General features: G+C 48.3%; 10 protein-coding genes across 10 annotated transcripts; 4 read left to right on the forward strand and 6 right to left on the reverse strand.

Annotated features, from left to right (window-relative positions):
- Positions 1-120: 120 nt before the first annotated feature.
- On the reverse strand, positions 121-1,041 carry N7446_003828 (MBL fold metallo-hydrolase; the record flags this gene model as incomplete). The annotated part of the gene is made up of 1 exon (XM_058512577.1): positions 121-1,041. The coding sequence occupies one exon, from the start codon at positions 1,039-1,041 to the stop codon at positions 121-123; it is 921 nt and encodes a 306-aa protein (XP_058373906.1).
- A 598-nt stretch (positions 1,042-1,639) lies between these two features.
- N7446_003829 (alpha/beta fold hydrolase) lies at positions 1,640-2,515 on the forward strand (the record flags this gene model as incomplete). The annotated part of the gene is made up of 1 exon (XM_058512578.1): positions 1,640-2,515. One exon carries the CDS (start codon positions 1,640-1,642, stop codon positions 2,513-2,515), a length of 876 nt encoding a protein of 291 aa, XP_058373907.1.
- Positions 2,516-3,733: 1,218 nt separating this feature from the next.
- On the reverse strand, positions 3,734-5,558 carry N7446_003830 (uncharacterized protein; the record flags this gene model as incomplete). The annotated part of the gene is made up of 5 exons (XM_058512579.1): positions 3,734-4,351; positions 4,403-4,767; positions 4,827-5,002; positions 5,127-5,336; positions 5,389-5,558. The coding sequence occupies 5 exons, from the start codon at positions 5,556-5,558 to the stop codon at positions 3,734-3,736; spliced, it is 1,539 nt and encodes a 512-aa protein (XP_058373908.1).
- Positions 5,559-7,896: 2,338 nt separating this feature from the next.
- N7446_003831 (putative lipase) lies at positions 7,897-9,267 on the forward strand (the record flags this gene model as incomplete). Its single annotated transcript, XM_058512580.1, has 1 exon — positions 7,897-9,267. One exon carries the CDS (start codon positions 7,897-7,899, stop codon positions 9,265-9,267), a length of 1,371 nt encoding a protein of 456 aa, XP_058373909.1.
- A 1,350-nt stretch (positions 9,268-10,617) lies between these two features.
- N7446_003832 (alpha/beta fold hydrolase) lies at positions 10,618-11,661 on the reverse strand (the record flags this gene model as incomplete). The annotated part of the gene is made up of 1 exon (XM_058512581.1): positions 10,618-11,661. The coding sequence occupies one exon, from the start codon at positions 11,659-11,661 to the stop codon at positions 10,618-10,620; it is 1,044 nt and encodes a 347-aa protein (XP_058373910.1).
- Positions 11,662-12,582: 921 nt separating this feature from the next.
- On the forward strand, positions 12,583-13,997 carry N7446_003833 (uncharacterized protein; the record flags this gene model as incomplete). The annotated part of the gene is made up of 5 exons (XM_058512582.1): positions 12,583-12,756; positions 12,817-12,921; positions 13,025-13,398; positions 13,463-13,530; positions 13,594-13,997. The coding sequence occupies exons 1-5, from the start codon at positions 12,595-12,597 to the stop codon at positions 13,995-13,997; spliced, it is 1,113 nt and encodes a 370-aa protein (XP_058373911.1). The 5' UTR covers positions 12,583-12,594.
- Positions 13,998-15,272: 1,275 nt separating this feature from the next.
- Positions 15,273-15,497, forward strand: N7446_003834 (uncharacterized protein; the record flags this gene model as incomplete). The annotated part of the gene is made up of 1 exon (XM_058512583.1): positions 15,273-15,497. The coding sequence occupies one exon, from the start codon at positions 15,273-15,275 to the stop codon at positions 15,495-15,497; it is 225 nt and encodes a 74-aa protein (XP_058373912.1).
- Positions 15,498-16,143: 646 nt separating this feature from the next.
- N7446_003835 (rDNA-binding RNA polymerase I transcriptional factor) lies at positions 16,144-18,228 on the reverse strand (the record flags this gene model as incomplete). Its single annotated transcript, XM_058512584.1, has 1 exon — positions 16,144-18,228. The coding sequence occupies one exon, from the start codon at positions 18,226-18,228 to the stop codon at positions 16,144-16,146; it is 2,085 nt and encodes a 694-aa protein (XP_058373913.1).
- Positions 18,229-19,138: 910 nt separating this feature from the next.
- Positions 19,139-19,906, reverse strand: N7446_003836 (uncharacterized protein; the record flags this gene model as incomplete). Its single annotated transcript, XM_058512585.1, has 1 exon — positions 19,139-19,906. One exon carries the CDS (start codon positions 19,904-19,906, stop codon positions 19,139-19,141), a length of 768 nt encoding a protein of 255 aa, XP_058373914.1.
- A 1,425-nt stretch (positions 19,907-21,331) lies between these two features.
- Positions 21,332-21,889, reverse strand: N7446_003837 (uncharacterized protein; the record flags this gene model as incomplete). The annotated part of the gene is made up of 1 exon (XM_058512586.1): positions 21,332-21,889. The coding sequence occupies one exon, from the start codon at positions 21,887-21,889 to the stop codon at positions 21,332-21,334; it is 558 nt and encodes a 185-aa protein (XP_058373915.1).
- Between the last annotated feature and the right edge of the window lie 2,966 nt (positions 21,890-24,855).

Below are 24,855 nucleotides of genomic sequence, written 5' to 3' on the forward strand. Positions count from 1 at the left end.
CCAGGTTATCTGTACCGACATGGTCATTTGAAACAGTAACGATTCATGTGCGTAAAGATTTTACTATATACAGGGTTTTTTGACCTGGATCATGAGCTCTTATCGACCCACACGTAAAATTTACCGAAATGATGCCGGAAACGCTCGATGCTTATTCTTCTCCCACCACTGCACATCATGCGCCATGACAACTTCCACCTTTAAGTCGTTCATCTCTTGCAGTTTCCGGATTCGAGAAATAGTATCCTCCGCTAGTACCTTATCCATATGAATGCAGGTCTCTTGTCCATGCATATCCTGCCAGGTTGCAATGTCACGCTCTCCACTTAATAGTCGTATATCATGGCAACTATCACCTCCTAAGTAGACCCACTCTCGGGGTCCAGTTCGACAAAGGAGATTGATATGTCCCGGAAGATGGCCCGGGGCATCAGCAATAAAGATGGAGCCATCTTTCATTAAATCGAATGTTGCTTCAAACGGCGCAAGACGTTTCCATGGGGCCTTCTGGGGCTCTGGGAGCTCACTCACTCGTGAAACGTCGCGGAACAGGTTCGGATCAAAGAATTGATGTGAAGCACTGGTCCCAAGCCCTTGGTGAATCAGAGAAAGGGAACCAGATCCAAGAAGGAACTGTGCATTGGGAAAGTCTGCTGGATCACCATGGTGATCGTAGTGGACATGACTGAGGATCACAGTGTCAATTTCAGCTGGATCCAGACCACCTTGACGCAGCAATTGAGCGACTCCAGGGCCAAGTCGGTAAGGTATGCGCGATTGTAGGTGTGATTGGTTCTCCTTTGTATAATTTTGCAGTCGGGCGCGGAGCCCTAGGTCAAAGAGAAAGTTTCTGGGCCGGTCTTGACCCTTGGCGCCGGGATGAGTTATCAGGAAGCTCAGCGACGGAACTGTTACCGAATTATTTGGGTCACCGGGCGAAACAAATGATCGTTCAGGCAGGCTGATCTCGCCGCCATTGATCGGAATCACAGTGACATAATCGCCACCATCGGAGGCATACAGCAGTGTATCATCATCCATGTTAATTGCGACAGCTGAAGGATTCTACACCAAATGAAGAGCAGATATTCCAGCACATCTTAATCGGGTGTCTTTGTGGGGTTGAGCCAGGTGGGGGAATAGAGTCGTATACGCGACCTGACGACCTCGTGGGTCTGTAGAATAGGCCCGCCTTGTGGACATAAACTCATATTACGAGGCGAGAATAACAGCTTTACATAGTTCACGCATCTTTCCCGATGCTTTTGGTCAAAGTCATTTTTTTGATGCCTTCAGTCGGTGACAGAATTCGCTTACCTGGAACAAAATTGCTTCGTGGGGCTCAGCGTGCAGATACTTTGGGGAATGTATGTGGGGTAAAAGCGACACCGATGGTGGTTCCTTCTAAGCATATTGAGATAACTGACTAATTCAGAACTTGATTTCCTTCCAACCTCTTGGGAGCGGTCTTAGTGAGAACTATGCTATTTGCATTGCTCACCTTTATGTGAGTTGCCAGGTCACCATACAATCAAATATTCTTGCTTTGTACGACTAATTTAGAATGGCCATATCTTCAAGCCCACAGATTATTATCCGTCGATCAATTCAGAACTCCCAAGATACACAATTTCAGAATATGGAAGCTAGCGCGAACTCTGCTTCACGTCTCTTGAAGCATGCGAACGGTCAAACGACGCATCTGATTGTTGATGATTACACAGATCCTTGGGATAACCCGAAGACAGTACTCATACAAGGGGGATTTGGAAGGCACTCTGCATTTTGGTATCACTGGATTCCCTCATTGGCGCGACAATACCGAGTTCTTCGACGGGACACCAGAGGCCATGGCAAGTCATCCACCCCAATGCTAGGTGATGGGTACCAGTACACTCTTGATACAATATTATCCGAAATCGTCGACACTCTTGATCAGCTAGGTATTGAGAAGGTTCACTTCATTGGCGAGAGTACCTCAGGCATGCTAGGGGAAGCTTTCGCGGCGAAATTCCCTAATCGACTGTACAGCTTAACCGTCATCTCGAGTCCCTCACATCTTCCGCCTGAAGCGCTTAGTCTCTTTTCCTTTGGCCATTTCAGCTGGCCAGAGGCATGCCGGAAGCTCGGATCCCAGGGCTGGGGAGAGCATCTTGCCCGTGTTCCAGGTACTCTCTCGACGACAGACCAAAACTACCAATCTTGGTGGATTTCGCAGATCGCCGCGAGCTCCAGCGATGGCCTTGCTGGTTACGCCGAATTCCTATCAGGGCTAGATACACGGCACCTTCTTTCGGAAATCTCCGTGCCTATGCTGATCCTCGCTCCAGCGAAAAGTGCCGCTACTGGACTAGAGGAGCAGCTGCAGATTGCTAGGCAGGTGCGAGGGTCAAAGTTAGTTGTTATTCATGGGGCTGGGCATGAAATCTACACTGACAAGGCCAAAGACTGCTTGAACGCTGTTCACGACTTCTTTTCAGACATAGACTCCAGCTCCATCAGTAATTCTGCATGAAATTCAGTTTTGGATAGAAAGAATGAATCCCCTGAGCAATTTTCTTCGTGCGGCCTACTAAGAAAAACTTAATAACGCAAGTCATTTTCGCTGTTATGTCCACCGGGCGTAAAAGCAACGTATCCTACCCTTTATTGCGGTGGAGGGACGGGTTGGAATGATTTATGTTAAAATTAGACGGAAACATAGAGAGCGCGCGCGCGAAAGAGAAAGAGAGGGTGGGGGAGGGGGAGGTGTTTGGATGGTAAAAAAAAAGAATTAAAGTTATCAATATAACAAGACTAAGAACGAGTTAATCTTCCAAGATACGCGTTCGTTATTAGTGCAATCGAAGGAATTGTATCGCAGCAAACCAGAGCGATATTGAACTCAATACATATACTTAGGCCATTTTGGTGAAAGGTCATACTCATCTGCAGCCTTCAAAAATTCCTAAGATCCCACCGTACCACTGGCCATTGGATTAGTCCAATTTCGCCATTAACATGTGGATCGCGCAACGAATGGAACAAGAACTTTCGCGAATTGGTGGAGATATTGTCGGTGGAAGAGAAGCCCTGATAGAGCGGCCAGCATTAAGGTTACTATGATCCGTGGAAATTGCATATTGTACTCAACAAGAAGTACGCGACCGACGTTCAAGCTGTCCTTCGCCAGGTTAATTGCCTCGGTCACGGTTTTATACGACATTACAATGCTATAGGGCTATGTAACGGATCGGTATATCTGGTTAGATGAGAACGATTGCGTGTGGCCATTATTGCCTAGTAATTTTATGCTCAGGTGCTGCCTCTCGGCCTTCGACAGAAAAGATTCTCGGGTCTATGTGGGCAGATGATTACTAGAGATAGCTACCATCATCTGACCCATCAAAAGTCATTGATTATATTCATTGGATCATCGGGGAAGTGTGGTACTGTGTAGCGAACCATAGTCGTTTTATTTCATTTTTTTCAGATAATAGTGACAATCAAAGTATATTGCAATTTTGTATTGGACATTCAAGGTAGAGTTTAATATAACAAAGATAGCGAAAACAGGCAGACTCCAGACCTAGCTGTCATCAAAAGTAACCCATCTATGTATTGAGGCATTGTTCAAAAAGAGATTTTTCCCCCATAAACTCAGCCACAGGGCTTTTGAGTTGAGTTCATCAACGTCGTTATAAACTCATCTCTGAGAGAATTCGCCACGATCCCACGAATGCACGATTCCCCTTTACATCCCTGTCATAAACATACCCCACGCCTTGGATAGCTCGTCCGCGGGAATTGTTTTCATGATTTCGAAAATCACATCACGGCGCTTGGAAAGCTCTACCGGACCCTTCACTGTTGCGACTCGGTTAGGATTAACTGGTAGATCCACACCATAAATTCGAGAATATAAGTCCATATTCTCATACTTGAAGGGTCTCCAGGGCGATTTTGAGTTGGCGAACAAAATCAGATCTTCGGCAAACTGGGTCGCTACGGCCCGCTGGCGATCTGTCACATGCTCATTGTAGTTTTGAAAAAGATATGCAACATCGAGTATATGATTTGCATGACCCTTGAGTGGGCCATCCCAGGTATTCGGTTCATTAAAGTGGAAAACATATGCACGACCTGACCAACAATGTGCGTAGCATAGCACAGGGAAGAAAAACTTCAGGTCCTGCGCAAAGTTAAGGATGTTTTCCAGTGCCTTTTCGTCGGACAGGGCTTCTGAAATGTTGTACGCCTTAGATACCTGAATCGCTCTATCTTCAGAGCCAAGGGATCTCGTGAAAGAGTCGTAAAACGCCTCTGCTACCCCTGCGAGATTTCTGTCGAACATACTGGCGAAAATGCTAGCCTTGACTAGCATTAGCATTAGTCTGTGAAAGCAGAAGGGCTAAGATCTCACATCCATCTGGCTGTCGCCGACCATGATTTCCTCGCACCATTCCCTTCCTGGTAGGTCAAGCTCGGATGACCCTTCATAGATCTCTGCATATGTACGAGACTTAATCCCGAGATCCCCCCCCAGTGTTGGCTGAAGAGGGTCTTTGGGACTAATCTCTGATAGCAAATCCTTTGTTGGGGTCTGTACAAGAGCCTTTACTCTGGCAGATGGCTCAAGCTGCGTAAGGCCGAGCCGACCGATAACCTCTTGATATGTTTTTTCGGAAACTACATCAGGCAAAGGTTGCATGAGCAGATTTGTTCCTCCGAGACAAACCATTCGACGAAATAGGGGGATTTCTGATTGTAGTTGCGTTGTTGCAGAGACTAGTAAGATTTACCTAGTCAGTGACGGTCAATGAATGGGGTAGCGGGTGATTTTGTACCTCCTCCGGCGCTCTCGCCAGCCAGTGTAATATTGCTGGGATCACCCCCAAACCCAGAAATAAACTTTTGGATCCATAGCAGTGCGACTCGTTGGTCATGAAGGCCATTGTTAGGCTTGTACCCGTGGGAAACCAGTTCGCACGAAGTTAGGAAGCCTGGCGCTCCAAGTCGGTAACTGTACATTCCAATCAGCGTATATACCAAAGGAAACCATTGATGAGTGTGAATACTTGATATTTATTCCAATCACAGGCTTTCCGAGGCGTATAGACTGCTCAACTATTCTTCTGAAGTCATACTGAGGCCAGAAGTTCGCTCCAATGACAAATCCTCCACCATGAAGATAAGCAATTACAGGTAGATTTGAGGTTGGTGAGGTACCCTTAGGCGCAGTGATATTAAGATTAAGGCACTCAGTGTCAGACTGTGTTACTGGCGAATACGGTAGAGCCTTTTGAATCAACTGGAATTCGTGCTCTACACCATTGGGTGGCGATGGAGCGGCTGGTCTTTTGGGGTCAGCAGAAGAACTGCATCTTTCTCAAAAAAAGAATATCCTACCCGAAAGCTGTTGCATCGGTTAAATGACCTGCCTCTTCATTCACCTTGGCAGGCGAGAATTTGTCCGATAGGTTGGCGTATCGGACACCTAGAAAACGTTGCGTGGACTCGGAGGTAAGACCACGAAAATTCCCCAGGTGAGGGTGAGAGTAGTCGTAAACTGACTCCATAATGTAAACTTGCAAGTAGACCTTTTTAGCAGGTCTCACAGGTTCTAATCCTGGAAGCCGACACAGGCTGAGGTTTTCCTTTGATATGATGCTGCTGTAATGTGGGGTGTGGGGTACATGAGTGAAACGATGTGGCAGAGATCATCGGCTGAGGTGCACAAATTGATGCCACATTCCATTTATTCGATATCATGAAAAGAAGCAGACCTTGCAAATTTACGACATATTGGTTAGCGTATTAGCATGATCTAATCATAGGAGCAAAGAGCTCAAGATGCATTGATTCTTAACTCCATCTCCATATTTCTCACTACCCATACCAACGACAACTATGACGACTTACGAGTAGTCTCAACTGTGATGATATTGCAATAGATACTTCGGTCAAGGTGTCTCATACGTTATCTGCGCCATTTTTGATTAACGATTCAAGTCGACCAATAAGACATAGGCAACTTCTGTCAATTCCAGCATATACTCTTGCTTTCAGCACCCAACTACCACTCCCGGTGGTCGAGTAATTGGTGTGCACCCCATTCCCCCATCAACGCACATCACACCGAAAGCTGAAATTTACTGAGATTTCACATCATCACGGTACCATTTAGTATAGAGAGATAGATCATAACAATTCAAAAAAGAAAGCTTTCAAGATCGTTATCCAACCAGAAAAAAATACCTCACCTTGATTACCGTATATTGATGGGGCTCATCAACTACCCAGGCCTAGTGGTAGTGGGACGCGAAGTCACAGGTTCTATAATATGCTTGGGCTGGAGAGAACATTCAGATTTGCAAATAGAGAGACCGAACACTGCTGATCTTACAGGTAGCGCATATACAACCAAGAGATGAGCATCATCTTTGGTTGTTGCTCAGACTGCATGCAATACAAGCGGGTGCATTAGGGCACTGTTCGAGCATGTTTCACCTGAACAAGCCCAGCCGCGTCCCCGAATGATCATAGACAACTGACTGGGCTATTAAAAAAGCCTTGCAAGCCCTGAAAGAGAAATACAGAGGAATGTTTCATGCCCATGCAAAAGTGGCCAGGAGCAAGTACACAGCTCTTCCCATAGTTCTCTACTCGAGGCCGTGTAACAAAGCTGATGCAATTATGTAGATCAATACGCCCCCAAGCTGCAGCACGGCCCGCATGTTGCTTATGCTCTTTGGGCTCCACCGTACCTTAGCACTGTAGCCATCCTGGCTGTACAGTGCACATAGCTCAGTGTGAATATGGGGAAGTCTTCCACCCAATCAGCCCACACATTGCAATGCACGTATGCACGTCGCTTGTGTGATACAGGGCTGGTGCAAACCGAGAACCAAGCCGCATCATCGGAAATGGTTCCTCCACAATGTATATAGTCTTTTGTACCCCCTCAGAAATAGAACAATAAATAATTGCTCTAAATTACAACAGATCCATCTGCCATCACAATTTGTACCACGTCCTTCAAAATAACATAATCCTAGGTAAGGAAGGGTAGGTGCGCTCTCGAAAAAAAAAAAAAAAAAAAAAAAAGGAAAAAGAAAAAAAGAAAAAGAAAACGCCAAAATAGAGCAAGTGTACTGCAGACTACAATGTAGGGTACCCAAGAAGGTAATAATGGTCATGTATAGCATATGCAACGAAACAGCGCAGAGTGACATCTCACACTTTGGATAATACATTTCAGCCAGCCACCAATTCATCCCCTCGCTGTGTACATACTGTCGCAGAACCCCACAAGTGCCTTTCTGTCCCAATCTGTCGGGTAATATCCTTCTCTACTCTTGCTTTGCATGATCCACAAAATGGTCTTATCGGCGTTTAAATATTTGACTGAATCACATAGATCTCACATAGTGTTATTGATGTAAATAGAGAAGAAAAGCTAGATGTATACTACGTTAATCTATACCGTTTTGGAAGGATTTGGAATGTATCTGCAGGTCGCTGAAATTTGTGTAACATCAAAGCGCCAATGAACTCAGCTGAAACGCATCCAGCTGAATTGATCGTCGTATCTGATGATCTCAAGGAAATGGGCAGAGGCTTTGGCTAGTTCCACGGGGCTCGTAGTCGTGAGCCCGACCAAAAGTGACCTGTTAGTTACCTTCTAAGGCGCTCAAGGCAGTCTATCATTGCCTTTCCCGAGCAACTACCGTCGGTAATGATCTGATGCAAAATTGATCACCAAAAATGCAAAAAAGTTGACGACTATAAATCTGAGCCATTCGCCGCTGTGAACTGAAGTCTACCACTACCGAACAAACCAGGAGCTGAAGTACCATCCTTCCTACTGATTGTACGCCTCCATTTAAAACGAGCCTTTTGTTTCTCCTATTCGTGATGCGATTTCTGTCGCTCTTAGTACCGCTTCTGGTCTTCGGGGTTCAGCATGCATTTGGTTCGCCTGGACTCACTGTGCCACCTCCACCTCAGCGGCCAAGTGACGATCCTTTCTACCAGCCAGATGGCGACTCTTGGAAAGATGAGAAACCTGGGACGATTTTGAAAGTCCGCAATGTCACCATCAGCTCATTGCTCCCATACGCTCCCAGCAAGGCAAAAGCATATCAGTTACTGTATCGCACACAGAATGTGCACGGCAAACCGGATGCTTCAGTCACAACCATTCTTGTTCCTGTTTATCCCAACTTCAAGAGAGTGCTCTCTGTCCAGAACGCATACGACTCCGCCGACGTCAATTGCGGTCCCTCGTACGGGCTCCAATTTCGAGCTAATGGCTGGGGCGCCAGCTGGAACAGGATGAACCTGGCCTTCTTATTCCGCTACCTTCGCCGAGGTCCTATAATGAATATCCCTGATTACGAGGGCTCAAATGCAACATTTACGGTGGGACCGACGAGCGCCTTCCAGACTTTGGATTCAATCCGCGCAGCTTTGAAGTCCATAGAGCACCCCGATATCAGCCCTTCTGAAAAGATCAGCCCCGATGCGAAATTCATCATGTTCGGCTACTCTGGTGGCGCCTTTGCCACGGAATGGGCTACTGAGAAACGTGCATGGTATGCGCCAGAATTGCCCATCATCGGTGCTGTTATGGGTGCCCCTCCCCCTAATGTTGTTAACACTTACCATAATGCCAACAATGGTAATATGTCTGAGCTGAACGTCGCGGCTCTGCTCGGGGTGATGAATGCCTACCCTAAGATAGACGAATATTTACGTGATGACCTCTTCGATGAGAAGAGAGAGTTATTTCTCTCTCCCCTCACAAAATGTTATAGGCCTTGTGAAATCAACTCAGAGGAACTGGTCGGTGTCAATGTCTCATCCTTCTTCAAAAACGGCGATTCTTTCTTGGAAAAATTCAAGACTACACTGGACGAGATTGGTGTGATGGGAGGAAACATTACATGGAAAAATAGGCCGCGGTATCCGTTCCTGATCTTCAATGGCGCTGAGGACGAAATCACGAAGCCTATTAAGGACACAAAAGACCTGGTGTCCAAGTGGAGGTTGAAAACCTTGACGCGGGTGAAACACATTACGCTGGCGCGTGCAGACCATACCACTGGCTTGGTAGGGCTGCCATTAGCCTGGCTGTGGATTGACAATAGATTCCAGAGGGTTGAAAACAAGAGGCCCGTCGAAGGGGATCCTGATGATGATGGTGACGACACCATCGATGACCCGGAGGAGGAGATGAGTCGTATCGAGGCCCAGCTGAACCTAAAGCTTAACCAGGAGTTGTGATGGCGACTGCCTGTAGGTACATGGACGTTATCTTCTCATCTTGAATAGAGGTTAATCATATCCGGGAAACGAAGTCTCGCTATGCTACACTTAGGTATTGATGAAGATACAGACCCTAGCTAGTCCCTATTTAATACAAATTGTGGATTATTTCTGGTCCTGCTTAGCAACAAATGGCCTCTTGACTTCGGGCCAGGAGGATTCTCGCGAAGCGGTCGCCACACTGGCATAGGGTAGGACGACTATCGCACAGAGTTACGCGGGACTCGCGCGAGGCTCACCTCTCACCTCTCTTTTGTGTTCTGTTTGCATTCTTCAGCTCCGAGCTGGTCGACCAACTTCTCCCCGTCCACGGCAGTGCTTCCACCATTGACTACTTCCGCAGGCGGATCGACGGGACCCTGGACCTAATGGTATAAAACATAAGGTAAAACCATGGGATTGAATACCCCTGATTTGATGCATGGGGGATGGGCCATCCCCTACACTCTCCACCTCCACCTCGCTCTACCTCACGTTCTTTGTACACTCTCTTTGTACACTTCATTAGCCTGCCACTCCTAGTCACAGCCATCGCAAACCTGCTCGCTATGATCGGAATCACCGCAGTGCTGTCGTTGATGGCCATCCAAATATCCGTCCAGTATTACCCATAGGCACCCAGACGATATATATCGTCTAGCCGGCCTTTCTTGGCCTGAGCTTTCACGGGATTCTCATGTATCGGGTCCCATCTCGGTCGATGGACCCCGTGCGGCTGAATGGTAATGGCCTCGGTGCGTTTCCCCTCCCGGCCAGCTCACCCACTCTCTTGCGCGTAACCCAATAACCTGCGGGACAGCCAAATGTGATTGATACTGCGAATGTTGGGTATATCAACCCCATTTCTAGTGCACTGGTGGCTACAATCATCCTGTAGCACCGGCCTGGCATCTAACCAGTACAACCCTGCGATTGAGCGTACGGTTATGATATGCCTCATGGTTGAGTAACTGGGCCAGTTGCCCCATGGTCTTGGTGGTTGACCCGTAGGTAATCACTTGGCTAATCTATGGTTAGAGGATTTCTTTACCAGGGGGCTCGAACAGCTTCTGGATAAAATTCCTAAACAAAGACCAACTCTGGTACATGCAGACTTATGTATGTTTAGTTAAGGCGTCTTTTACATTTAACATGATATCTTCTCAGTCATTTTCTACCAGGCCTGCCGAACCTACTCTTCGATCGCACAAATAGCCGCCGTTCTTATAAAGCGCTACTATGTACATTGTTTGGCATAATGTCTCCTCACTCTCGTAAGACAAATAGATAATGTATCAGATGCTATGGTGTGCCAATTGCCAATACCATCTAGTCCAGCCAAGAAAATAGCACGTCGTAAAATGCTTCGGGGTCCTGAAGGAAGGGCGCATGGCCTAGGCCGGGGAACATGTGGAAAGTGCAGTTGGGGATCATGGCTGCGGCAGCAGGACCGAGTTCATCGTAATGGCCTAGCTTCGCAGCGACGACGGGGGATGACCATGCTTTGCCAAGCGCCGTAACGTCGTTCTCTCCTACCATGAGGTAGGTACGTGTCTGCAGGAGAGGCAGCTGGTAGATTACAGGCTGGGAGAGTAAGGCGTCGGTGACGAGGGCCATCACATACGCATAGTCTGAGCCATAGTCGCTGGAATAGATGTTGGCTAGCATGTGGACCCAGGTATCATACGCAGGCTTCCATGTCGCATTGTGAAAGTAGCTGACCTGCTCATACTGCTTGAGAGTGGTAAAGTTTTGCACAACCTGGCTCTTGTACGTCGCGTCGATTGATAAATAGGGCACGCCTTTGGCCACCCAGTCCTCCAGGCCCAGGGGATCGACGAGGATAAGCTGCTGAACCTTGGTCGGGTACATGAGACCGTAGCGGGCGGCGATCATGCCACCCATCGAATGGCCGATTACGGTGACTTGATCGATGCCTAGCGCAGTGAGCAGGCTGTTGATGTTCAACGCCTGCTGATGCACATTGTAAGAATAGCCTTGGGGCTTGCTCGATTTGCAGAAGCCGATGTCATCGGGCAGGATCACTCGGTAGCCGGCGGCCGACATGTGGCGCGCCGTATCGGACCATGTAACACCGCAGAAGTTCCCGCCGTGCAGCAAGACCGCTGTCTTCTTATTCTTGTGATGGTTCCTTGCTGGTATGTCCATAAAGGCCATCGTAAGATTCTGGCGCTGATTGGAGAAGTTGAACAGCTTCACCTGCCAAGGGTAGGTGTAGTTGGATCCGTATAGATCGGCTGGCACATGGCCATCGTAGATGGTGCCAATTGAGTCGGGGTCGGACTGTGCGGACACGACAGCCGTACATGACAGTATCGCTGACCAGGCACTGAAGACGGAGAAGAACTTCATCATGTGGTTACTCGCAAAAGCACGTTCTTCAGTGACTACCCTTTAAAGAGCACGGTTGCTCTCCGTCAATCGATTGAGAGAAATACAGACTTGACCGTTCGCCTCCTGATGCAAATAAATATAAACCAGATGGGCAATTGTTTTAGTGTAAAATAAAAGTGGATTCCTGGGTATCACCAGAGTCAGGGGCACAGATTCTGCGTTGCTAACCTATATGTAGTTACCTAGAGGCCGCCTACTGCCTTTCCTCTTTCGCTTATCGACGCCACCGAGACAGGGGCCTTTTAATCAACTGCAAATTTCACTAACACGAACTTGGTGTAGTCAGGCACCGTGCGGGGGGGGGGTTGCTGTGCGAAGTAGTGGCCAGTTCATGACAGGGATTCAGGCCTTGCTCTTAAGCAATCCGACAGCTAAAATCTTCCCAGTTGATAATATTGGCATCAATCGACTATGCACTAGCCTACTGGTTGTAGAAGTGAATAGGATTGTCCAAAACCAACGGTCAAGTTGGCCCCCAACAATTCTCAAACTAGCGACTTCCACGCCATGCAACGTGAGATTAATCACGTATACGGAGTACATCTTGCGGCCTCGTCAACAAAAAAAGGAAAACAACTGTCTAGCCCTTTATTTCTTATGAGGGTCTCGGATGTAACGGGTGAATGCTGCGGTCAGGCCGCGCGATGTCACTCGATGTCCAGAGGGCGGAAACTGCCGCTAATATGACCCTTGTCAGCGTCGGCGAAACTATGCCGCATAACACGCTATTCCACCGGTAATATACCGTTGCAGGGAAGAGGAAGGTGCAGGGATGTAGGCTACATCCCTACTGAGCACGGCCTCGAGGTTAGTACATACGTATCGACCTTCGCCTCTATCGGTTTCACAAGACCATACTACCTACCTCCAGGCGACCTCCAGCAATTTGCTATGTCGGGAAACACACCAGGGCCGAGCAGGGCTTTAGAGATCCAAGCACCATGTATCGCCTTCCTTGTCACCACGCCGGCCTTTGTGGCGATCCGACTGTGGTCCCGAGCCAGGTCCAAATCGGGCCTGGGCTGGGACGACTGGAGCATTTTGGCATCTTCCGTGAGCTCTTCATGCTTGAGATTGAGTTGCCTCATGCGGACCTAACACTCCTATCGATAGGTGTTTGCCGTTATCGTCATGGCCTTGATGCTGGCGTCCTGTGCCTATGGCTTTGGCCAACACATCGCGAATCTCACAGTACCGCATAGGCGAATGACCCTGAAGGTACGTTGTGAATTGTCCTCGGCGCAGTCCTCCAGTTCCATGCTATGGCTACAGATCGCTAGCCGTTTTAGTCCGTATGGGCTGCTAACTTCAGTCTTGTCAGCTCTTCTTCGTTAGTCAAGCATTCTACAAGCTCACCATGAACATGACAAAGATGTCCATCCTGTTGCTATATCTGCGCATTTTTATCCAGCGTTGGTTCCGCATCACCTGTCATGTGCTTTTGGTTATTATCACCTCCTATATGGTGGCCGCCTTCTTCGCCTCCGTATTTCAATGCACACCAGTGTCCCGAGCCTGGGACAAGACCATTCCAGGATCATGCATTGACATAACCACCAACTGGTACGCCAACGCCGGCTTCTCGATCGCTACCGACATCATCATATTAGCGCTGCCAATGTATCCGCTCTATAAAACGAAGATAATGTTGAGGCGGAAAATCGCCCTGATGATTGTGTTTGCGCTCGGCGCCTTGTGAGTCCTTCATACCTCGCCGCAGCCGAAGGCATCAACTCAAGACTGACCCGTAATTTCCAAGTGTCGCCGTTACAAGCATTATCCGGATGCAGACCCTGGACTTCTCGTCCACCAGTCCTGACACTACCTGTAAGTGTCCTCATAGCCCCTCCGGGGTCTTGTTGCTCAAGCACTCACGAAATACCTCTCCAGACGATCTTGCCTCCTCAGTATGGACGGTAACAGAAGAAAACGTAGCGATCACCTGCGCCTGCCTGCCAATGATGTGGACGCCGCTTGCGAAGCTCTTTCCCTCCTTTTTTTCCGTAGATCACGGAGCCGATAGCTATGGAAACTCGGCTGTCAAGAGCTCCGAACCTATCGCCACCTCCCGGTCTCAAAACAACTGGACACAGCTTCATGCGTACCTTGATACAAAGAGCAGCAACGGTTTGAACCAAATCAACGATTCCCAAAACCGCCCCTCGGAGGATAGCACGGGCCAAATCCTCCCGTTTAGCCAGGTCAGTGAAGCCCAGGATCCAAATGCAAATGGCATCAGGAAGGTTACAGAATATCATGTCTCTTATTTCAGCGCGAAATCGCCTTCAAGTTGAATAGATCTCTAGGTACGAATAGGCAGTATAATTTGTGGGGTCCTATGTACAGGTTCCTTCCAACCCTTCTAAAGGCCATTTATTGGCCGTATTCGAATATGATTTCAAATTTAATGCTACAGAAAAGTACCTCTTCAGCTTGGAGCCTAATAACTACACGCAGGCGTTCGATGGCTACTTGAGGGCTATTAGTAGTGTTAAGAATGACAATATAGCGACCCAAAGATGGATACGTAACGACATGAATGTCGCAACAAATACTTATTGACGCAGACGTCGAAGAGCCGTGCTTCTGAATATTCTGTAGTATGTGCGTCTCAGTCCTATCATTTCTTCAGCTTTTATATTCTCATACACTTCCTGGTGTGCATATTTTGAGTTTACCAAAGTGGAATCTCCCAGCCCTATACATGCCCCTTGTGAAAAAGCTAGTGTCCCAGCAAAGAGATACTATAGAGAACTGTCTATCATCGGTTAAAACCGTGAAAATCGCGAGCACGAAGTCGAAACGTACCAAGCAGCTCGGTACGGCCAAACATCAGCTCCCAGAGTACCGCTCTCGCAAGGATTCTTGGTTCTCACGAACGTGTCCGACGACGACATAAGCAAGAGCGGCAAAAGAAAGGGATTTATACTGATCTGGGATGATTTAGAATATGCAGGCTGTGTTGAACCGGTTAAACCGTGGAAAGGTCATTTTTCAGTGTCGGGATATGTGGGAGGCTATTTCGTAAGTACAGATTGTGCCATAATATATGATTCACTACACCCTTAGACCCCTCGACACCAATTGATGCCCGTACGACCTCTATACAACGGCTTACCTTATTCAACTGCCATCCATTATCCCACGGTCCACGCTCCAATACCAACAAAACGTAAATCTACAGCCGAACGCCACATCCAAATTCCACTCCATCAACATTCCATAACTACAATGTATACATTGACCATGGAATACCCGAAGTCGCATACAGAAGACATATTGCATATGCTTATGTGAGCCAAGTCCCTTCAGCTTATTCCAGTCTAGCCGCCGCGCCATGAATCCCACTATGAGATTTTACCGAGAGAGCAAGCCGCTTGATTGGATGCCATGTTCCTACTTGGAGAGCAAACAACGCAGGGTCTATAAACAGCAGCCAAGGCAGCTTACAACAGCCAACTAACAATAGCTCCTTGGCAGTGTGCTAAAGCCCGGTGAAAAGCTCGTCCTCTATGTACTGTGCTTTCTCCCCCTGAACTCCCTCTCCCTCACAGCTAGAGACAGAAGTCATGTCCTCCAAGCATCTCTCCCAATTCCACAAATTCTCAATCCCAACTATCTTCATCTTAACATGCATATTCTTCATTCTTTATAATTACTCCTCCAGAATGGGTGTGCCGGAGAATCATCATCCGGTGGCATTTGACCCTGCACCAGATGTGGATCTAAATGCGAAGACATCATCGGCGTTCGTGCCAGAGAAGAATGGCACATTCGTGGCTGCAGAGACTTGAACGGTCATACGGATATATCTGCAAGAATGGGCTTGCTTGCTCCAGACACAGGTATCGCGTGCAAGCTTGCGAACCCCATGATTATGGTTGCTTCGGATTGTTACCCAATTTTTGATTTTTGATTTTTGATTGTTGTCAAAGATTGGCGGAGTTTATGTGGATCCACCGGGTAGCAGAATGGGGGTCGTATACATTTGGGACAGAGGCTTAGACTGATTCTATATCTCATTGGCGAATCAAAATGTACTTGATATCTTTTAACATTGACCGAGTTTGTCAACTGCTACGGCCGAACCAGCAGCCATACATAAAGGAAAAGGATTGAATGTAATAATTTCCCATTTTTTTGAGCAACTAGGTAGAAAGTATCTACACTGTAGTAGTACATATGCGATGGAAAACTCAAAGAGTCCCACGAAACAGTTCCGCAATGAAGCACAATGTCATCAGTCGTAAGAGAGAAACATGGTATCAGTACTTTTTTTGTGTGGCAAATAAGAGAAGAAAAAGAACAAAAACAAATCACAGAAATGGTTGGAAATCCGGACGCCACGCTCAAGTAACAAAAAAATTCAAATCAAATATCAAGCTCACAAAGTGATGATTTCTTCGGCAAGGTAATAGGACATGTGGAGATTGAACCGATTTAGTCCTCGTCTGTCTCCGTTGCGTCTTCGCTGTCTTCATCGGATTCCTCGTCGGCACCGCTGTCTGAGTCATTAGCATCATCCAGACCGGGAATACCCCGCCATTCGACGTAGTCGCCTTCCAGCCAGCGTCGGCTGCGGGGGAGCTGGTATGGGTCGAAGGGGAAGTATGCGTCAAGTTGGTAGCCGCTGTTATCGCCGGCGCGGATCTCACGGCCGACTTGGCTGAAGCGGGAGTCGGCGAGAGTGGAGATGCTTCGGAAGGCTGTGATGCGGATGCGCTTGTTGGTCTCGAGGAGGGGGTAGACGTAAAGAAATTGGAAGTGGTGGGCGATGCGTGCGAACTCAGAGACGATGGCTGGAGAGCACACCTTCAAAGGGTTCAGACGCGAATAGATGGACTTGTGGAGGAATTCTTTGATGTTGGGAGGGAATTGGATTTGGCCTGGCTCAAGTTCGTCCACTTGGTCTGCAGTGTCGCCATCAACGGCAGCGGTTGTCAGGTCGCGCCAGCGGAAACAGAAGATGTACAGCAGGGCTTGAGCGGTGGAGTAGAAGGGTCCGTAGCGACGGAGATCAGGGCCGCGGCAGCTCACTTCGTAATCTATGCGCAGACTGTTCAGATGGGTGAGAAGCAGGTCGAAAACGTCGCGAACCACATCGCCAGAAATGTGAGCACCACGAGCGACAAAGCTAGCAAGGTATGCGGCTGCTGACTGGCGCAGAATACCAGGTTGCAGCCTGTTGAAAATCAGTTGCACAAAGGTCGAGGCGAAACGATCGACTAGCACAGGGGAAGTCTGGGAGAAATGGAACAGGAGGAACTGAGTGTGTCGTGACCGGTATGTTGGAAGAATAATGCTCTGGAAGTGGCTCAAGAGCAGGTCCAAAGCGTTCTCCTTGTCATCCAGGCTGCCCGAAGTGAAAGGAGGAGCGAAGTATTCAAAGAGAATATCAATCATGCCATCCACCTTGAGGATGTTGTCTTTGATCTTCTTCGCACCCTGTGTGTCGTCTTCTTCCGAATCGTCACTTGCAACAGACTCATTGTCATCGTCGACTTCGTCGTCATCGATGTCGTGAATGAGCTCGTCGCCAACCTCCTCCTCAAAGTCTTCCATATCCACCTGAATCTGTACATCGACCTTGACAAGCTTCTCGAAAATCAGAGCCAGGATGTCGGATTGCAGTTCAGGGGTGTAATTGATAATTTGAACAAGATTGCGAGTGTAAGCCACGTTAGCGCTAGCGGGATCTGAGTCGAAGGGAAACTGCGCAGACAAAATTGGGGAGAGCGATCCGCTAGCAGCCGGGATGAGTCGTAGCAGATGACGGAGTGCCATGTGGACGCGAGTGTGGATTTCAGATGGTGAAACAACAGCGTAGCCAGGGAGTCGACCGAGTCCTCGAGGGACAGTCCCCAAGTTGGTGGCGAGCATCTTCAAGACAGGGCCAAGGTAAGTACCTTGTGCAGCAGCAAGATTGCCCATGAACCGGATGTAGAGCTTCACATATGATTCATCACGACCAAGCCACTCGCTATTGATGATAGCGTGGACAAGTCCGCTGCATGAACGATCCAAGGAAGCGACATGTGAGAGAAGACCGAGGAGATGGTTCTTCAAAGACGTATGTGTTGGTAAGTCGTACGCAAGCATGGAATCATCGCCCTGTAGTTTGGGGTCGGCCGTAAAGATTCCCTTGATTCGGTCGTAGCCTTCGCTTTCTGACATCGTGACATGGCGGTGGATAGCACTGCGCACTTCCTCCCGGACGAAGGCCAGGCTCTTCTCCGACGAGATATCGGGTCCAGCAGCATCGTGCAGCTTCACATCCTGGTCGAATTGAACGCGTGGTCGTTTCTTGTTGGGGGGCTCTTCGGTAAAGTCATCGCCTTGGGATGAGGAGGGGGAGAGGGCGAGGTCGGTGTCGCTCATTTTGCGTTTTGTGCCGGCGACCGCACGAGCCGGCTTGGAGGTTTTGAGGATAGGAACGGGAGAGGAGTTGGGGATCATTTTCGCTCGAGAAACAGCAGGGTTGGGCGGTAGCGCCGGGTTGTGTGAAGTCGTGACAAGGGAGACCATGACCGGGTGTTGAACAATAACAGATTCTAGAGAGAGGAATGAGTCGACATTTGCTTCTATGCTCTCAAACACAGAACACTGTCGACGTTGATTCAATGTCGGGACAGAGCTTATCGAAGCCTGGTCCAAGCACACGACACTCTCACGTCTCGAACTTGACGTTTATGCTACAGGTTGAAGCCGGAAAAAAGGGAAAACATCTGTCTGCACCTCTGGAGGTTTTCCAGTCGCTTGGAGGAGATGAAATCAGATGCAGACAGAACGAATGGTCGAAATGGCCAGGTCTGAAGCAAAGCAAAAGCGAAATTTTTCCTTCATTCGCTGTGGAGCCTGCGGAGCACCCGTGAACCCGTGACCGTGTCGGTGAGCCCTACGCTAGTCCTCTTTCGGCAAGATTAACTTATGTCATCATGTTCTCATCGCGCATCGCGTGGAAGTATACGGTGTTGCGAGTGTTTCTCATGACAATGGCTTTAGATTTGTCTAACATTGTGTGTAAGACTACTTTATGTCTCGGCAATCAAGCAAGACACTCGAACTACAGCATAGGAAACACATATGCAAGCTTTTATCGTGTTTCTATTGACAAGTATGAAAACTTGAATAGAACCTGAAACAATCTAAATGCGAATCTCACCAGTCACAGACTAAAGAATGACCGAGATAAAGAGACCGTCCAGGACGGGAAGAAAAGAACAATGGCAGAGGCAAAAGGGATAGAACAAAGACCGAACGCAGAACAGAAGGGTCCTCCCATGGTATCGTGCAAAACAAGGGGAAATAGTCGTCAGAGAGAGAATAATAGTTGGTCGTCGCGGCAGACTCAGCAAAGAAGATCCAGTTCTTTGCAAGCTGCAATCTCGTGTCGATCACCCCAGATCAACCGGGGCGGGGCAGTATTAGGGATAAATTAGAACCAAGAGGTAGTGTGCATGGATCCGTGTGTGTCCTCAAAAATGCTGCCGTAGAGATCTTCAATCTCCACGAGGTAATCTTCGACAGAGAACTTCTTAAGCCCCTTGTCATACAGAATGCGCTCTTCGTCATCAAGTAGATTCAACCCACCGAATTCTTCGGCCACTTCGTTGACTTGCTCCAGCTCCTTGCTGAATGGATGCGGCTCAGGCTGGAAGAAGTCCTGGGACGCGCGGATGGCAGGGGTGCTGCGCGGGGCATTCAAAGGCGGCGGGGACATCCTAGAGACGGAACGCTTGTGAGCGAGCTCCTGGTGCGAACGCTTGGTGTGAGACAGAGCGCGCTTGGGAATCATCGGAGCGTCCATATTTGACTGGGAAGACGAGGTCGAGGAGCGCGGATGGCTGGTCACGGTAGCTGAGCGCTTGGGGAAATAGGATGCCATAGGGTTCGCCTCAACAGGGGAGCTCTCGTAGGGAGAGACGTCTGGTGAAGTCATGGACGAAGCGTAGCTTTGCGGGGAAACAGCGTCGGAGTCGGAGCGCAACGAAGACGAAGAAGACGTGGATACGGCTGAGTGAAGATCCGGTGCGTTGTAGGCAAGCATGTTGGTCGTAGACAACAGCTGGACTGGGCCAGATATATTGCCACGCTTGATGGTTCCCGAATTCAGTCGCACATGTCCTTCGCCGCGATATGGCATGGGTGCGGACACTTCCGGGCGCTTATTGCGCCGGGTGAAGGCTCTCGTGAGGTTCGACATGATGGATTCAGAAGAGTCGGTAAGATGGTGACGGTACGATCGTCCAAATCAAGAATGGAATTTAAAGATGTCGCGTATTGTTGGGCGTTCGCTTTTTGCGATCGGATCCGTCTCGCGTGGTAGACGATCGCGGGATGGAAGGAATGGAGGATCAACTCCAGGAATGCCCGGTGGCAGATATGGAATTCTATTCCAGAAACTGTGCAGAAATGAAACTGAGTCGTTTCAAATGAATGTCGAGGTCTCGTAATTTTGCGCAGCAAAATGGGAGGGGAGTGTAGCCTCTTTGTGGGCTAAAAGGAATGGAGAGCACAACCAGGCGCTAGGTCAAGACAGGAGTGATCACAGATCACAGGATATCAAGGACCAGCAGAAAAGGAGAGAATGAAGGAACTGAAAATGATGAGGTTGGAAGAAGAAGAAGAAGGGGGGTCCCTTACGGGATGAGTGATGGGGGTCGGGCGCTTAACACGTTTGGCCACTCCGAGAACCAACTGAGGACCGATGGAGCCCAACAAGATCGCGGATTGGGGGCCCAGAGTTCTTCCCAGTGGTTCATCCAGACTTTTACACTTTGCGTCTTTCTACGGTCTTTTCTCTACGCTGATTTGCTTCTGAATTTTGAGTCCCTGTCGCCATCCGGCCGAACAGTGAAGGTCCAGACTGGTCGACCCTGGATGTCCCTGGGTATGGAGGGGCGCTCCTGGTCAGGCGTGATGGTCGTCGGACACTCAAAATTGACGTGTACTGCGCTGGCAGATGACCCTTCAAGGATCTCCCAATCCACGTGAATACCATACCTCATTGTGTGATGCAATTATTCTCCCGCGTAGAATTTGGCTGAAACAGTCGAACGCAGGTCCGGGCCCTAGTTTGATGGCACGGGCGTTTCACTAGCCAGTTAGACTTGTTCATTGCTTAAAGCAAAGCTCCGTGGCCCGTAGGTTAGAATCCAGGGACTGCCGCATATCCAATCAGGGTGGCGCTTGAGGAAATTCACAAGGGCTTGTTTGCCTGAAGCCCTTCAGCTGAAGAGAGACCAAATGAGATTCTGTGGGATCGTTATCTGGGCGGAGCGTTGTGGACTCGGGGGACACAGTGGAGCAGCGGTGATTAAAACCTCATCTGTTCGGACTCCACCGGACAAAGGCTTGTGGAGTGATGCGCTCCGAGCCCCGCCAGGGCCCTATCCAGGAACCCTGCACTCTACCTGCACTCTATCCTGCATAGAGTGTGTCCAACTGGCGCTTTGGGCTGAAAACAATGCCCTCAAGGAGTGAAGAATGTGACAAACGTCTCCTTTCTCTTCCACGTGATAATTGACTAGTGATACCTGAGGCCAAAATGGCCCGTGACCCGGCCCCGTTACAGATAAAGTGTCCAAGCTTTCCACACCTCTACTCAGAACATTTTGAAAACATCGATTCAGAAATACAGACTAGGATAATTGTGTGACAACTCTTCAGCCCTTGTCGATCGCGACTCCACAACAGCTCCTGCATTTGCATGATCCACAACAGAAACACCGACAGCATCATCCACCTCATGCCGGATTCTCCCAGCCGAGGGAGACGGCAGGACCTCCGGCTCCACCGCAACCTGTTGCCCATAATAAGCCGGGGAAGTTATCATCCTAGGGCGCGGCTGATGAGCATCATACAGACTCCCTGTACTGATCCTGCTACCCCCAGGCTGCCATCCATGCGGGTTGGTCCCTGAATACAGCTCATCAGATACCCCCGAAGTACGCGTTTCATCATCATCAATAGGAGTCACAGGTATTGCGTAACCGCCCCTTGATGTGTCTGGAATCCTCTCTCTCGGTTGCTCGATGCTGAATTGGTCTGACATCACTGTCATCCAACGTTCCATATCCGGCCACTCTCGGAGTGGGAGTTGCAACCACTCCTCCATGCGCGCTGCTTTGTGTTTCGGCGCTGTGTCGGTCTTTGTTGAGGCTTGTACGGCTGTTGATGATCCCATTGATCGGAGGGCCATGAGAGCTCCGTACAGCGCGGACTCGGTTTCTGCTAACCTCTGCTCAAGTTGATTTAGATATCCCAGCGGTAAGCCTCTGGATTAACGGATCAGTTTTCTATGGGTACCTGCGTGAGCTGGGCATTTTACCTCTTGCCACTCTCTGGGTAAACACATTTGGACGGTTCACTTGCACATTGAGAACAGAACGGCCTTGGTGACAATGCTAATTAGATATGACCCATGTCTCTTCTCGATATCAATATTTTTGATCTTACAGTTTTCGGTCACACTTTGCCAGTCAGCGTTTTTTGTTTTTTTTTTTTTTTTTTCTTTCTAAATTTTATGCAAATGTCCACCTACTTTGCATTTCCGCTGTCTGCATACTTCACAGGAGATAGAATTAAGATTCTCTTCTTCTAAATGTGTATGTTCGCGTCAGTCAAGCTATGCTTTTAATGTGGAGGTATTCGAGTCTCACCTGAGATAGTAGCTTCGGACGCTTTAGCCCGCTTCGATCGTAATTGCCCCATCTGGCTATGACCGGACTATGTGATGCAGAATGAAGTGAAACGCCCGAAATACCCGCAAGATATCAGGCTGGCCAAGCCATTGATAGATCTGGTTGATGTATGACGGTTGAAAGTCTCGGAGTTAGAAACCTCCGGGAGATATTCCCCTGCACGTGACGCCCCACGAATTGGTTGTCCCATCTTCCGCCATCAATCTAGTTGAATACATTCACAGATATCCTTTTTATCAATTTCCATTATATAAAGGATTCAATTGTGGTCAAAATTCCCTCGATCGAGTCGGCTGCGATAATTCCTCTGACCTCTGGTCATACGAGACTTTTATGTCTGTTACCTTCGTGATCCCATGACTATTCCTGTGACCATCCGGGGTATGCATTTCGAATCCATCGTTAGACGAATGATCATCCCGCCATGCAACATTTTGGGTATCATTGAGATTGCGCTCGGACGCGGTGAGATGCGGGCGTGCCACATATGGACTGTAATGATTAGTACTAGGTTGCGAGGCGAAGAATTTGGGAAAGAGGAATTGTAGCGGGTGTCTAAAGACCGGAAGACATGTGCATATGATACCTGTGTTTGCTTCGATCACGCTCCAAATCGTTGCGGGAATTGGGCCGCCTGCCAGTATTAGTTTATACTTTGTGCAGTTTTTCAGTGGAAAGCGAGAAAGGCTTACTGGTTATATCTGAGTCCTCGGCTGATTGGACGAGAGTTGTAGTGCGCCCGATCATTGTCACGCATACACTGAATATGTGAGCTTCTGAGTAAAATCTTTTTGTAAGTAGGATTGCTCACAATGCCCCCATTCCAAAAACCACCAGAAGGCCAATCTTCTTAATGCGCCGTAGCCGCAGTCGACTCAACGGATATATAGGCAAAGCAGTAATTGCCAGGTCGAAACCGATATTGATGAGGGAATATGACATCCATAGACCCTTTTTATCCTGACGTTGCGGGTTCTTGATTGTCATATCCCAAAATGAAGCTATGGGCTTGCATTGGAAGATGGTAGCGAAGATATATGCAAGACCCCATGCGGTTATTAAGCCAAAGCCAATATAGCAAGACCACCGGAAGATTCGCTGCGGGAAGATTCGGAGGTAGAGACAGGGGAAGGAGAGTTTGTTGACGGCGATGACGATCTTGTACATGATTTGCGCGCCGAAGAACCACTTAAGGGCGGTTACTCGATTATATTGCGGAAGGTCTTTGGCGTGTTTTCCGTAGCCATAGTGCACCGCTAGCTTTGAATTAGAGACAATTAAGATAGTTGAGAAACAATTAAAAGAGACGACTCACCTGAGCATTCAGTAACAGTAAGGAGAACGGAGCAAATCTGTCAAATATCAACGCTATGATATAGATATCACAATGAACGGGGATAAACGCACCAACGATGCCAAAATCATCCAATCATTCGATCCTAAGGGACTATGATGATATCGAATAGTCAGTCTGGATAGCACAAAGATTCCCTGCTATGATCACCGTCAGGACACTACATAGCCACAGCGGAAAGCCTCGATTGGGTACTTCAGTCGTGCTCAATCCGATTTCGTAGGCCATGGCACAGTATGATGGTCAGTGCAAGTCTGAAAAGAAGAAACCGGCACGATATTTGTTATAAATCGAAATGCACAGTGGCCCCCAAATCTGAAGTGTTCGTGATCACACAATTGATCTACAGAGCCGGGGGCGAACTTGCTAGGTCTTGAGATACTTGACGGTTTGGGACTAGACTGGGGCCAGCTCTAGTTTTTCCTATGTTACACTGGGGGACTATGGGTCTGTGTTTAAAGTTGGAAGGATTGAGAGGAATACAGTACATGTATACCTATTGACTTGACTTAATTTAAACCACGATTCACGTTAAAGATGTCAATCACTGTGGGGTAAAGAGAAAGAAAAACAATTGCAAACTTACGACAAAAGGCTGCCCGGGCGCAATTCCTAACATTACTCGGGTTTCTACGTAATAATATATTGAGTGGTACTCCAATGTTCCTAGAAAACCGGCGTTGCCGCGTTGTAGGGATGTATGCAGGTCTCTCAATGAACCTAGGATTATAACTTGCCAGACTTGGACTAGGCAAATCAACTCTTGGCATAATGGATCTAATGCAACTGGAATATCTTAATTAGCGCATCATGTGGTAGAAGATCGATGGTCAAATCTCCCATTGGTCGCCAGGATTCCTGTATGTTTTGGCCCTTGGCCCCCAAACTTCTCATTTTATGAACAGCGATTGCCGGTGAATTCCCCATTTATCCACCTCAAACCGCGATCGGCAACTTCGCTGTAGAGTTAAGCGACCGTGGGGCATTGATTTCTCAATCAGTTTGGTTCCAAGCGACGTGTGCAGCACTTATATTCCTCGAACATTCCGCAGCGTTAGCCAATTTTTTTTACTTCCCTTACCGGAATTAATTTTC

Source organism: Penicillium canescens (assembly GCF_028828765.1).
Source record: "Penicillium canescens strain IBT 15451 chromosome Unknown utg000003l_segment0_segment0, whole genome shotgun sequence".
NCBI lineage: Eukaryota > Fungi > Ascomycota > Eurotiomycetes > Eurotiales > Aspergillaceae > Penicillium > Penicillium canescens.